The 12740-nt window shown below is 38.6% G+C and overlaps 1 protein-coding gene across 4 annotated transcripts in view; it reads right to left on the reverse strand.

Moving 5' to 3' along the window:
• LOC111565830 (protein PHTF2) overlaps positions 1 to 12740 on the reverse strand; it is a 64697-nt gene that overhangs the window by 40349 nt on the left and 11608 nt on the right. For 3 of the 4 annotated variants that reach the window (XM_023266103.3, XM_023266104.3, XM_023266102.3), the window contains exon 3: positions 2323 to 2403. In XM_023266103.3, coding sequence (XP_023121871.2) covers positions 2323 to 2367 — 45 coding nt within the window. In that variant the 5' untranslated portion in view covers positions 2368 to 2403. Of the gene's footprint in view, positions 1 to 2322; positions 2404 to 6781; positions 6919 to 12740 lie in introns of all 4 variants that reach the window. The other variant, XM_055006534.1, reaches the window with a different exon arrangement.

Here is a 12740-nt window from a genome sequence, read left to right on the forward strand (position 1 = left end):
ACGTCTGCCCAGACAAGCTTAACTAGACACCCACAAAACATACACACAGTCAGTATAGCAACATAATGCCCAGAGAAAACTATCACGGTTAATGTTAATCTAAAGGAAATTGCTCTTAATCCTACTGCTTAGATTAATCCTACAGATGAGTAGCTTTAAAAATTCCTAAGTCATTTTCAACATTCCTTGCAATTAGATTAAGAACCAAAATAAACGAATAAAGCTGAAAAAAGCTTTGATTTTCCTTGACAGCAGTAGTTCACAGACACCGGTGTTTACAGCTACATGAGTCACGTTCAGTGTAATTATGATTCGATCCATTAGCTACACCCACTTTTTACTAAAGCAGGTCACGGATGGGTGGAGTCTATCTCAGCTGAGATGGGGTGAGAGGCGAGGTACAAACTGGACAGGTCACCAGTAAATCACAGGGGCAACAACCGTTACATAAACCAATTAACCCACCATGCATGTCCTTGGACTGTGAAAGGAAATAGAAAAGGGAGAACATGCAAACTCCTCATAGAATCCAGCAGATTCAAACCCACAACTTTCTTGCAGTGAGGCGACAGTTCAAACCACTTCACTGCTGTGCCGCCTGATTTACTTCCAGTGAAAGCGAATACTGACATCCACATCTGCCAGCAAGCAGAAGATCAGAGAGACGCAGAGATAAAAGACAAAGGCAGACAAATGTACAGAGAGAGGTTTAAGAGGAAGCAGAGGACAGACAGACGGACGAGGTTGTATCGACAGACGGACGGGCAGGTTTGCGAGGGCTGAGCAGGCAGATGAGTGTGTAAGCTGAGAGCTGCAGGGGGAGCAGCGCTGGAGTCCAGCGGAGGATCTGATATCTGAGACTATGGAACAACAGGACACACAACACCAGCTTGGTTGGAGTCTGTGCAGAACAGGCCGACCACGTTGCTGCCGCTGACAGCAGTGAGGAGGTCATCGAAAGATGCTGGTGTAACAGAAAGAGTCCGACTGCTCTAATATCAGAATGCTTTGTAATTCTATCTTTAGCTTCTGTTTTAGGGAAGGGAAATGAAGCAATATTTCAGCTGTGCCTTTATTGGTGTGCTGTAGAAATAGAATAATTGCTTGTTATGTATATATTAATTTCTGTGTATGCTGGTTGATAAATAGCAAGAAGTTAGAACAAACAGATTTGTTTTCTGACTTTATACTATAATATACAATAAATAACTGTAATATAAAACTTTAAACCAAACACTGTGGTTGTATTTCCCCCACTATATACACTCACCAGATTTCTTTAAACCCTAAAACATTTATATTGGCCTGAAAATCCAGTATTGGTAGGACTATGGTGAGTGATTTTTTAGACTTTACACAAGTTAAAATAATAAAATCTCAAGAATAAGAATTAATGAGAATAAAAGCATCACCATCTCTATCTCTATCTGCTGAGTGTTTAATATGATATATTAACATCAGTACAAAATGAGCACTGACAGGCAGATAAAACCTGTCAGACTGAAAGTTTACAGCTAAGTGTTACCTAAAAATATAAATGGCCTGTTTTACTTGCAAGTTGAATTGAATGTGTACATTTGGGAAGTATTATATTTTATGTCTACAATTGCCAGTGGGCCATCATGATCAGAATGAGCAAAATAATATATTAATTGTACTACAGAGGAAACATGATGCTCTCTGCAATTAGGTGGAAAAATATGTATATATATTCAGAGATCGTCAAAAATCCAGTATCATACATCCCAAAATACTTATCTTTATTTACATAACACCTTTCTTAACAAGGATACAACATGCTGCACAAGTGAAAACAAGAAACAAACGACGGCAAAAGCAGCATAGCAAAAAACCATCAACAAAATCAAATTATTATAGAAAATTGAAGGAAATATGACATACATTATGCACTAAGTATACAAAAAGTGACCCAATGAAAGCTTTTTTTAATGTAATTATGTCTTCAAAAGGACTTTAAATGCAGACATCAAGTCAAGATTAATGATTACTAAAAAGTATTTTTTTTTATTAACCGAGTGCAGCCAGCAATCAACCGGTATACAAACCTACCAGCCAACAGTACTTTTCAATGTGAAGCAAAGCTCAATAGTCTTTTTCAAAGCGGTAGTCTGCAGGCAATTTAAAGTCAAAATGTAGCAGCACAACAACCTCCACTGTCATCTTCTCCCTTTAGATTAAATTTTCTTCTGTGCAGCATTTGCTTGCACAACAAGAGCACAACCACAGTCTGACTTTCTTTTATTGTGAAATAAAATACATGCACACCAGCATGCAAAAGGGAACAAAAGCACAGCGTCTTACCTTTTTCTGGTACCACACCACAGCATCTTTTACTTTGGAAGCCATTTACATTTCTCTTCTCCCCGCCTAGGGCATCTTAGACTGAAAACACATAGCGAGAGAGAGAGAAGAGAGAGCAGTGTGAGTGACGGAGTAATGAGGAGAGCGAGGGAGGACTGAGGTCTATACCTGGTAGGCAGGTGTGTCTTGACAATTGACGAAGGAAAGTGGGAGGAGAATACTAACGCATGCACACACACATGCACACATTGGTTTTTCTAGTCTTGTAGGGAAATTCCACTTAAGTGTCTTTATATCTTTATAAGAAAAAAAAAGTCATGTAATGTAAACGATACTGAATAGACTCCACCAGCGCTAATCCCAACTTAAACCCATTTCAGACCTTCAAAATCAGGACAGTCAGCACACGTCCTCACAATGCAGAGACATCCCAACTAGGATAGCTTTGGAGCAAAAATCCACCTAAACAAACTCAGAAACACATAAATCAAACACATTAGTAATAAAGCTAATCATTTCCCATGCGGTCTCCCTTGACACCCATCTGCCAACATAAAAACAGTTTTTCTAAAAGCCAGTCCAGGAGTATCACTCTAACCATTGTGGTTTGAGCTGGTTGAGCCCGCTGAATCAGACACTCGTGCATATATTTTAATGGACATGATTTAAGAATAGCTGCTGTATCACTTGCAGTCTTTTGGGTGTATTTATGATCAGAAAGACAGGCTCATAAATGCACAAACAGTTCAGACTGAGACATACTGTTACCGAACACTTAATTGTAACACCTGAACCCCACCCATACACACACACACACACACACACACACACACACACAGAGATAACAACAGCAGTACCAAAGTGCATTAAACTCTGTTTTGATGAGAATTTATGTTTGTTTAACAGGTGCATGTGCCAACTCTGTGCAGAAATGAGTTAGTTGCCGCTTAGCTTAGCATAAAGACCAGTAACAGGGTGAAACTACTGTCCTAGCTCTATCCAGTGGTCATAAAATCATTGTAACAGTACCTGTGAAGCTCACAAAATCACTTATTTGTTTATTCTGCACAAAAACAAACAAAAAAAGCACTTAGAGAGTGCAGCACTCCGACAAGGCTGCTCAGTCGTTGGATCATTTCTGACGAACAAATCTCAATAAGTCCACAGCGGTCGATTTGTAATAGGATCTCAATCGTGACAGTCAGCAGGCAGCTGACGTAGTGTTCACTTGTTGTCATAGTTACAGTGACGCTGTGCCACTATCTCACAATGATACAGAAATCTTTAACAAATCTGTGGATCCAGACTGGAAGCCACATCACTGTCAAAATCTAATCACTTGGTCCTTCTGTCATTTCTGATCTTCCCTGAAAATTTCATCTAAATCTGTCTGTCCGTTTTTGAGTAATGTTGCTAACAAACAGCCGAAAGGATAAACATACGCCAATCCTCATATGTCAATAAAGTAAAAATGGAAAAGCAAAATTTTAGACTGTCTGTATACAATAAACAAATAAATGCCCAAATTTCACATTTTTTCAGAGCCACAAACAAAAAAACAAAACTTTCCAACATTAGTCCTATAACTACTTTTGCTGTCAGGCCATTATGTCAGAGAACTTAACCAAGTCGGAGCTTAAAGCAATGGTATTTCATCAAAACTCGTTTTATTCAATGTCAAATTTAGGTATTTGGCAAAAATAAACTGTTTGCTTTTGTCAAATCCTGTAGAAAATATTTTTAAAAAATCTGTGCACTTCAGCAAATCCATGAAGCCCTTTGTGACTTGACCAGCAGCCACATGACAAAAATTCTGAGTCTTTTTGATTGAACTGGGCTGAACTGCAGGCTGTGTTTACACAGAGCAGATACAAGTATAGAAACCAAATATAAGTGTAAGCAGCAAACTATCTATAGTACACTAGAGTTACCATATTTTCCACAATAGTTCTAACACCTGTGGGCACTGGGGAAGATGCTACACATGTAGATTCTAGATTGTATATTTATGAAAGTAAATAATCAAAGAAATTATTTTTTTTTCTTTTTTGATGATTTACAGCATTATACTGCACAGAATTTTTTTTTAATTCTCTCTATTTCTAGCCATGACTGAATTTACATTCTTGCTTTTCTGGCATATGCTTTCTCCACACGCTTACACAAGCTGAAATGAGCCATCATTTAATGTACAACACAATATCATAGCGAAAGAATTGAGAAAAGCTCAAAAAAGTACGGATACCGCTGTGATATTAGCAGTGTGGTTCAAGAATATTAGACAGAAATTTATAATTATTCGTGATCCAATTCTTACAATAAGCCTCGACTTATTTCTACTATGAGGATACAACCACAATCAATCAATCTGCTGATTATGTTTTGCATAATTAGCCATTTAGTCAGGAAAATGTAAGCAAAGGGGTAAAAGACAGATCATATCACTTTTAAAGAATATCAATAAAATTTCCACTAGTGCCCTTGGTCAAATTAGATTACATTTAGTTTATGGTCCTGTTGAAGTCAATATATTTCATAATTATATTCAAGGCCAAACACCTCCACAATAACCTACAGTCACTACCAGTTGACTATCAGTATCTGGGTCACTGATGGGAAGTGTACAGGAAATAGAGCTACCATGCACCCATGAGCATTCCAGTATGTCAGTGTGACAGTCAGTGTGTTATTACAGTAAGCTGTGTTTGAAACAGGAGCTTTGGGTGATGGACGTGATGGGATCTTGTTTGTTGTGGTTAAAGTAGAGACAGTCGGGCTGAATCCACTTCAATAAGAACTGAACTTCAAAGTCAAAGCTCAACACTGAGGATAATAAAAAGGTGCGATTGCTAAGACAACAGAAGCTCCCTGATACTACTGCACAAGATCACCTGTTTATTTCCAAAGATTATTCCATCTTAATGTGATTATTGTGCATTTCTGATTTTGTTTTGTCACTGCAAGGACATTTGGTGATTACACAGAGAGTGTAACTTATTTAACCATGACTGTTAATAAGGAATAAATGAAAGAAAAAAGATTTGGAAGGGGAGATCGAGGAGAATAAGAGGTGGTTAATAGGAAGCTGTAAAGTGGAAAACATGGTGGCTTCGTGGTTAGCCACTCTCCTTCCCTCTTCTTTGTCCCAACCTCTCTTCCTTCCTCCTCCGTGTTTCAGTCTCTTTGTATCTCTTTTCTGCTTCTCTGTTACATAAGTGTAGCGTTGTCCTGCTGTGTGAGTGGGAGGGATGGATGGATGGAGGGCAGCAGTGCTGCCAGGCTGACTCAGAGGGTAGCAGGAGCTTTCCATTTTTTCTTTGAATTCGTTAGCTTAAATCCAGGAAGACATTAACCCAGTGAAATATTACTGTAAACATATGGAGGTATTTGTTTTTTGAAGAGTCTTAAAGAAGTCTGCTGCTTCCTCTCCATCCTCTTAACTTGTTCTGCTTTTACTCTCAAGCTTTCCACTAAAGGTTGAACAGCTAGTCTTAAGTAGCCAGCTGAAGAAATCCTGCTTTGCATGTGAAGGCTTGTCTGTGCTCCCAGCCAGGACAGTCAGTCCCTGACATATTCATTTACAGTGCATTTTTCTATCATTGTTTCTACTTCTCACTGTTTCTATGCTTAGATGTGCCGCTGCTGTTAAGATATGCTTTCTTTATGAAGATTGTCTGATGAGTCAGTTCTGTGACCGCCTTCAGTCCATGACACGGTTATCTTAAAGAAATGCATGTGAGAGATCATAGCACTAGACCGTTTGACAGCTCCACAGCTTATCTGCCAAATGCAAACCACAACACACAGTGTTTATATGTGTGATAAAGCCACCACTTCAGAGTACTTTTAGTGTGAGTGTGTGCGTCAAAGTCCTTATGTTCAAAGTCGTGGTAGAGCCAGTCCAAGACCAGTGTGTCAAGAATGTGAGAATGTGAAGTTCAAAAGCAGGAAGGAGAGAAAATGTTCTACTCCAGCCAAGTGTGAAGTCTGTATGTCAACCACAGCAGTGCAAACCACCAGAACAAAAAAATGTTACAAGAACCCAGGTCCTGCACACATAAATGCTGCATGTATGCTGCTTGCTGGTAAAGTTGCAGAGATGTGGCTTTATATGCAATGCAAAGTGCAACTGTGTGTGCGTATGTGCGTGCGTGTACACATTTACCCCAGAAGGCAAAAGACATTTTTAGCAACAGGAAGAAAGTCTCTTTCTTGCTGTTGTCTATGATTACGATCATCACTCCTCCCCCATCTCTCACTGTGTATCGTAGTGCCTCTGCTGGTTTGCCTTCTTCTCTTAGTGCATCCTGCTGCCATCTTTTCCTACATAAACACTGTACATGCACCCAACCATCCACATGGTGTGATTCATCAGACCAGGCACCTTCATCATTGCTTCACACTACTCCACATGCACATTAGTGAGCCTTGAACACCCAACATGCTGTTGCCTGTTCACCAGTTCTTCTTGGCACACTTGTGGTAATCACTGCACTGGGGATCAATATGGTTTCTCAGGGCAGATACCGATTATTGGTAGTCCAATGATGAAGCCAGCTGTACCAGAGCCAACGTGGCACAAGAAAATGATACAGACTGAAAAAAACACAGAATATCAGTCCATTAGCTTTAATCTTATGCTTGCCCATTTCTCATTTTCCAACACAGAGTGTTGGCTTGCCATTTTAATAAGATTTCCCCTGTCTGCGGTTTTAGCTGATGGTCCATATCACACGATTGTTTGTTGGTATGACATAAACATGCAAATAATGCATATTTTTACCTCAATGTGAAAGACAAAGACAATGAGATAATAGAGGAAACATAGTGTACACTCTGTCTTTGTGGTAACACAAGCAAATTGGCTTATGGTGTCAATAAAGGCCTTTAAACAAAAACTCAAGTGAAGAATTGGTGATAAAAGTGGACATAAAAGAAAAGAAACATGGAATAAAATGGTGAGTGCATATAAAGAGCAAACACTACAAGGCAGCTGAGAAAGTAACATCTATTTTCATCATTTACACACAGAAGTAAATCCTAATCCTTGACTCACACAAGAGAAATACAGATATTAAAGATCAGTTTCATGGGACTGATTTTGGCACTTTAAGATATATAATTCCTAAGATGTATAAATGTATACACGTTGTTAGGGTTGCAATGATTTTTATCAACATTCGCACTCAATGTGTCAGTGGGAGGAGATATGATGATATACACAGAGACAATATTAATAAACAACTAGACAGTATGCTGTGAAGTATTTAAAGATCATTTTTGGAAAGTTGCTAATCATTTCTGCAACAAAGAAAGGAGGTTCCTAGATTTGTCAGGTATTTTCCATGAACTGTTTCAGTTTTCAGTTACCTTCAAATATAAACAATTACATCAATATCTAAAGTTTTAACTTTTTTTTTTACTAGACAAAGTGACTATTTAATATCTCTGCATGATAAATGACAAACAATTCTTCTGTTTGTTTGAATTATTTAAAACCCCTTTAACACCAACTACGCTTTTGGTATTGGTCTGCCTAAATAAAAACAAATGGCCTATATTTTATCGTCTAGATATATGGTTCAATGAAGTGCCCAATAGGCTCAAAGGTAGGAACAATTAAGACTTTCAGTTTTACACTCTGCTGTGCATTACACCTGCAGTCGCTTTACCAGTATATATTAGAAAATGAGGCTGTCAATACGTATTTTACATGTTCGTGCCACTGTAATCTTCTATAGTAAAAGCAGTTTGTGTAGTTAGTTCTACATTGTGCTACTATCAGTAATTAAAGGTTAATGAACTGACCTTTGCATCATAAAGGACAACTTTATACGCATATAAGCAGACAAACGAGTGGCACACAAAAGCTATTGTTGTGCCTTCAGTTTCTGTAATTTGTTGTTACATAATAGAAGTATTTACGAGATCGAAGCGCACAATAAAAATGGTGTGTTGTCCAAATGTGGTAGAGTAGCAACTGCCAGCAGTTCCAGCTAGGAAAAAATGACAAAATATTAAATTGCACAACCACAAAATAACAATAATAGGCATAACCATAGAGGGAAAAAAACAGACACTCTTCCAGACAGACAAACCTAAGGGACCAACACCCCATCATTAGTGGGGTTGGACACAAACAGCAGTGTTTTCTGTTTTGCACTCCCTCAGACTCCCTGACAGTTCTAAGACCGCAAATCCTCCTCATGCAAAGGCAGCGATAAGAGAAAACACAGGCAGATCCTCCCTGTTCAAAGCCTTGAAATCTCATCATCATGCCTCGGTGTGATGCCAGCACTGATTCACACACATTATCAGACAAAAACACAGACAGCAATGCATATTATTGCCTAATAGGGCTTCACACACAGGATTAGGTGTAAACTGCTCAGTTATTATTTATACTGAAAAACAGAAGGGAAAAAAAGGCTCTTTCCTTACACACATTTCCCAAAACCACACACTTGCCGTGTTCCCAAAATACGCTATGGTTTCCTGAAGGGTATTTAGGGAACAGAGCCCAGACAACGGACACACATACAGCCCATATACTTATATGGTCACATAAGGCTGACTTCATAGAGAATCAACAAGAGTAGCAGCTAAAGCACGGTGTTTTCTTAGCAATTTCCTGCATTCAAACTAAATTTATAATCAGATGGCTTATAATTCAGAAGTACTCATGTTTCGTACTTATGCTTCACTGAATTTTCAACAATAGTCCTAGTGGCAGCAAACTCGTGTCAACAAGAAAGCTTCATTCACAAACGCACCCCATTACAAAGCTCTTAAAGAATTTAACAACTTCGATAACAACAGCACACACACAGTCTGCAGAACGAAGCTTGCCAAGTCTGTCTGACCAGTGGTCTGTCTCAACTGACCCATTTACAAAGAGAGAGAGACAGAGCAGTCAAGTTAGACAGTGTGTATTATGTAGGCCACTGTTTATATGAGGGCTCTTGTGCTAATGCCATGACTGTGCTGCATACATGTGTGTCTTTGTATGAGCAGGAAATGGTTGAGTGCAATTAGCCATATGTCTCTTCCAGATACCATATGAATAAGAATGAGTGTCAGTGGCTGGAGAGGGTTGAGTTTGGAGTGTTTTTTCAGTGTGTGTCATGCTGCCTTCCTGGGGCTAAGTGTTAAAAAAAACAAAAAACTAAAGACAATAATATGCATGTTAGGCTGTTTTTCTGCAGAGAGGTTAAGACCTCAAATGTTCCTGAATAATAATAAACAAATGAAATATTTTTGTTCTCAAATGCACACATGGTTATTGTGAATGTCGAAAGTAATTTAAATTTCTATCCCACATAAGAGTGTGTCAGGTCTGGCTTGACTTGACAGTTAAGTCATATAGGGGACGCATATATTTAAAGGTCCCATATATTGAAAATCCATTTTTATTGTGTTCTGTGGTTGCTTTATGGATGAGGGCATTCATTGCTACCAATCTTCAAGCCCTCCACAACTAGTTAGCCTCCTAGCTTTACAAGCCAGTAAGAATTTGACCCACTTGCTACCTCGCACCCAACTAACCAATAGCTCAAACTTTAATCCTGCCTCTAAACTGAAAACTGAAAAGTGTCTGGTACACAGATAATCAATAAATGTCAAGCACTCCAAGTCTAAATTTACAGGAACACAGTTATAAAATTTAGGAGTAGGCATTAAGGATCATCAATATATTTGATGATATTGAAAATTTGACCAAACAATAATGTACACTGGCTATTATTGCAAATTCTTAACTGACAAATCAAGACAATTCATCACACTGATGCAATAATCGGGCAAAAATTTAAAAAATTGCTATCAATCCAAGCTGAGACCCACCACTCTAGGAGAGTACCTTGGAAAGTTCTTGACCTCGCCCGGAACCAAGGAGTGTAACTTTCATTTTGGAACATAACTGTGCACTATAAAGCCTCAAATCACTGCCTACAAAAAGTCAAATGTATGAAGCAGTCACAGGAAAAAGGAGATTAAGCTTTAAGCTTTCTGCTGCTCCAGGACAATCCACCCAGCACAGGTCGCAGAAGCAGCCAAATGTGGCTTTAAACTGTTGTGAACCATCCGGCCTGACTTCTGTTTCCCAAACTGAAATCCTGCTTGCATAGTTGCTGGTCATCCATGCTGTTGAGGAGATACTGGAGACTCAAGATGTGACCTTCTTCTGCAAAGGGACAGTGAAGCTTGGACATCGAGTGCATTGAAATTAATAGAGATTATATTGAAAGATAATGCAAGAGCATTTTTTCTCCTGTCATGTTTCCTAGTGAGGCAGAGAAGTTTATGAAGCATCCACATATACACTATCATCTTGCCCAACTATAAGGCCTAGATGACTTTTATCTCTATTCAAACATCTCATTACAAACCTTAATGTAAGATGACTGCATGAAACCACAATCCATTACTAATCCTAAACTCTTCCTCTCCAAAATTATATGCAAAAGTCACAACAGAATTAATTCAAGTTATCTGGAAACGCACACACAAACATCTGCACAATCCAGTTTAGTTTTCTCCATGACACTGTGTACTTGTTTTTGAGTTTGTCCCCGTTTGTGTGCCCATTTCTATGACATCCTAACATCTCCATTTGCTGGAATTTTCCAACGCACACACACAGAAAATTGCTGCAGTTGAATGAGTGCTAAGAGTGAGGGTGTGGCGACTATGAGTGCGTATTTGCCAGCCTGTCTAATAGAGAGTGAGTGTGTATGTAGAAATGTGTGTGATGAGGACTTTTTTTAACAATGGTTCTCATAACATTTTACATAATTGGTCATGCAACCTGCCATCCTCTGACTTTACAATCTGACACCTCACAGCTACTCTGTTTCAAGACTGACACAAACACACACTTGCTGATGTGCTTTCTATTCTTAAAGCCTCTCATCATTGCAAATGACTGGGGCTGGTTTCCAATAATGTTTGCATTTTGCACTCAGTTCCAAGTTGTTAAAAGACTTCATTTGTAAAGCTAAAGGAATCTCTTATTGCGTCTTTTATCTCTTCGCTCTGCTTTATTTGAAAAGCACAATCCACTTAAGATTAAGGTAGTTACTGAGCTAAATATGCAGTCTAACTTCAGTCAAAGTACTTTTAATGCGGCTTTTCACTACAGAGCTTTGGTGGCTAAATAAAGATATGCAAAGTTTTCCATGAAGAGTTTCCCCACATTGGTTTAAGGTGGAGGCACCACACCTCACTTCAATGACCTCTCTAAATTCCAAACAGTTTCTATTTTTGTTCTATGGCTTCTGTTACATTTTCACTTACTATGAATTCATTTTCCATAGCACACAAAATGCCCTGAATTAGAGAAAACTTAACCCTCATAATGTCCTCCCAGTTGCCATACACCATTTGTCCTCTGGGGTCAAAATGATTGACTGGATTGACTGGTATTTAAAGCATATAGAATAAATTGTCAACAAATCTGATTTTATTTGGGGTCAGAATGACCTGAGGACAACAGGAGGGTTAAACATATCTTTTGTGCAGATGGACATTATTACTCCACCAAGGAACAGCGGAGTGATGCGACGATCATTGTACGTTTGTCCATTACATTTACAACATTACTCAAAAATGGACTAATGGATTTGGATGAAATTTTCAGGGAAGGTCAGAAATGACCCAAGGACCAACTGATTAGATTTTCACAGTGATGCGGCTTATAGTCTGGATCCACGGATTTGTTAAAGTTTTCTGTATTATTGTGAGATAGTGGCACGTTGTCACTGTAACTATGACAAGTGAACACTACATCAGCTGCCGGCGGATGATCACGATTGCAATCCTACTGCAAATTGACCATTGCAGACTTTTCGGGACTTATCCGTCAGAAATGATACAAGGAACAACTGATTAAATTGTAGGGGCGTTTCTGAGTCCCAGCAATTCCTACTGACCGTTATATCCACAAATCATGCAATTCGGTACGCCTGTGCTCAGCGCAAGGTCATTTTGTTTGTGGGTACATCTATATTAAATGGACACATTCTACAGTGCTGTGATTTCTGATCATCAATAACTAATAAACAAATGTTGCATTTCTGACAATGCTATATGGGGGAATGAACAGCCTTGGCAGAGCACTGCACTCTCTGAGTGCTTTTCTTGTTTAAAGTTGTATTTCCATAATCAAAGATACAATAAAACTTTAATTTCTTTGATTACTTTTTTTTTTTAAATGGCAAAAAATTGAAGCAACATGTACAACAGTTTTTCCAAGTACCCACAGGTTTTACCTACATTTAGGGGGAAAAAAAGAGGTGATTATTCATATAATAGACATTTTACTACTCAGATTTTTTATTTGTTTTCACAATAGTCCTACTCTGTAAACACAGCCTGCAATTCAGTCGAAAAGTCTGAATCTTTGCTAAGTGACTGCTGGT

Source organism: Amphiprion ocellaris, chromosome 21 (assembly GCF_022539595.1).
Source record: "Amphiprion ocellaris isolate individual 3 ecotype Okinawa chromosome 21, ASM2253959v1, whole genome shotgun sequence".
In the NCBI taxonomy this organism is placed as follows: Eukaryota; Metazoa; Chordata; class Actinopteri; family Pomacentridae; genus Amphiprion; species Amphiprion ocellaris.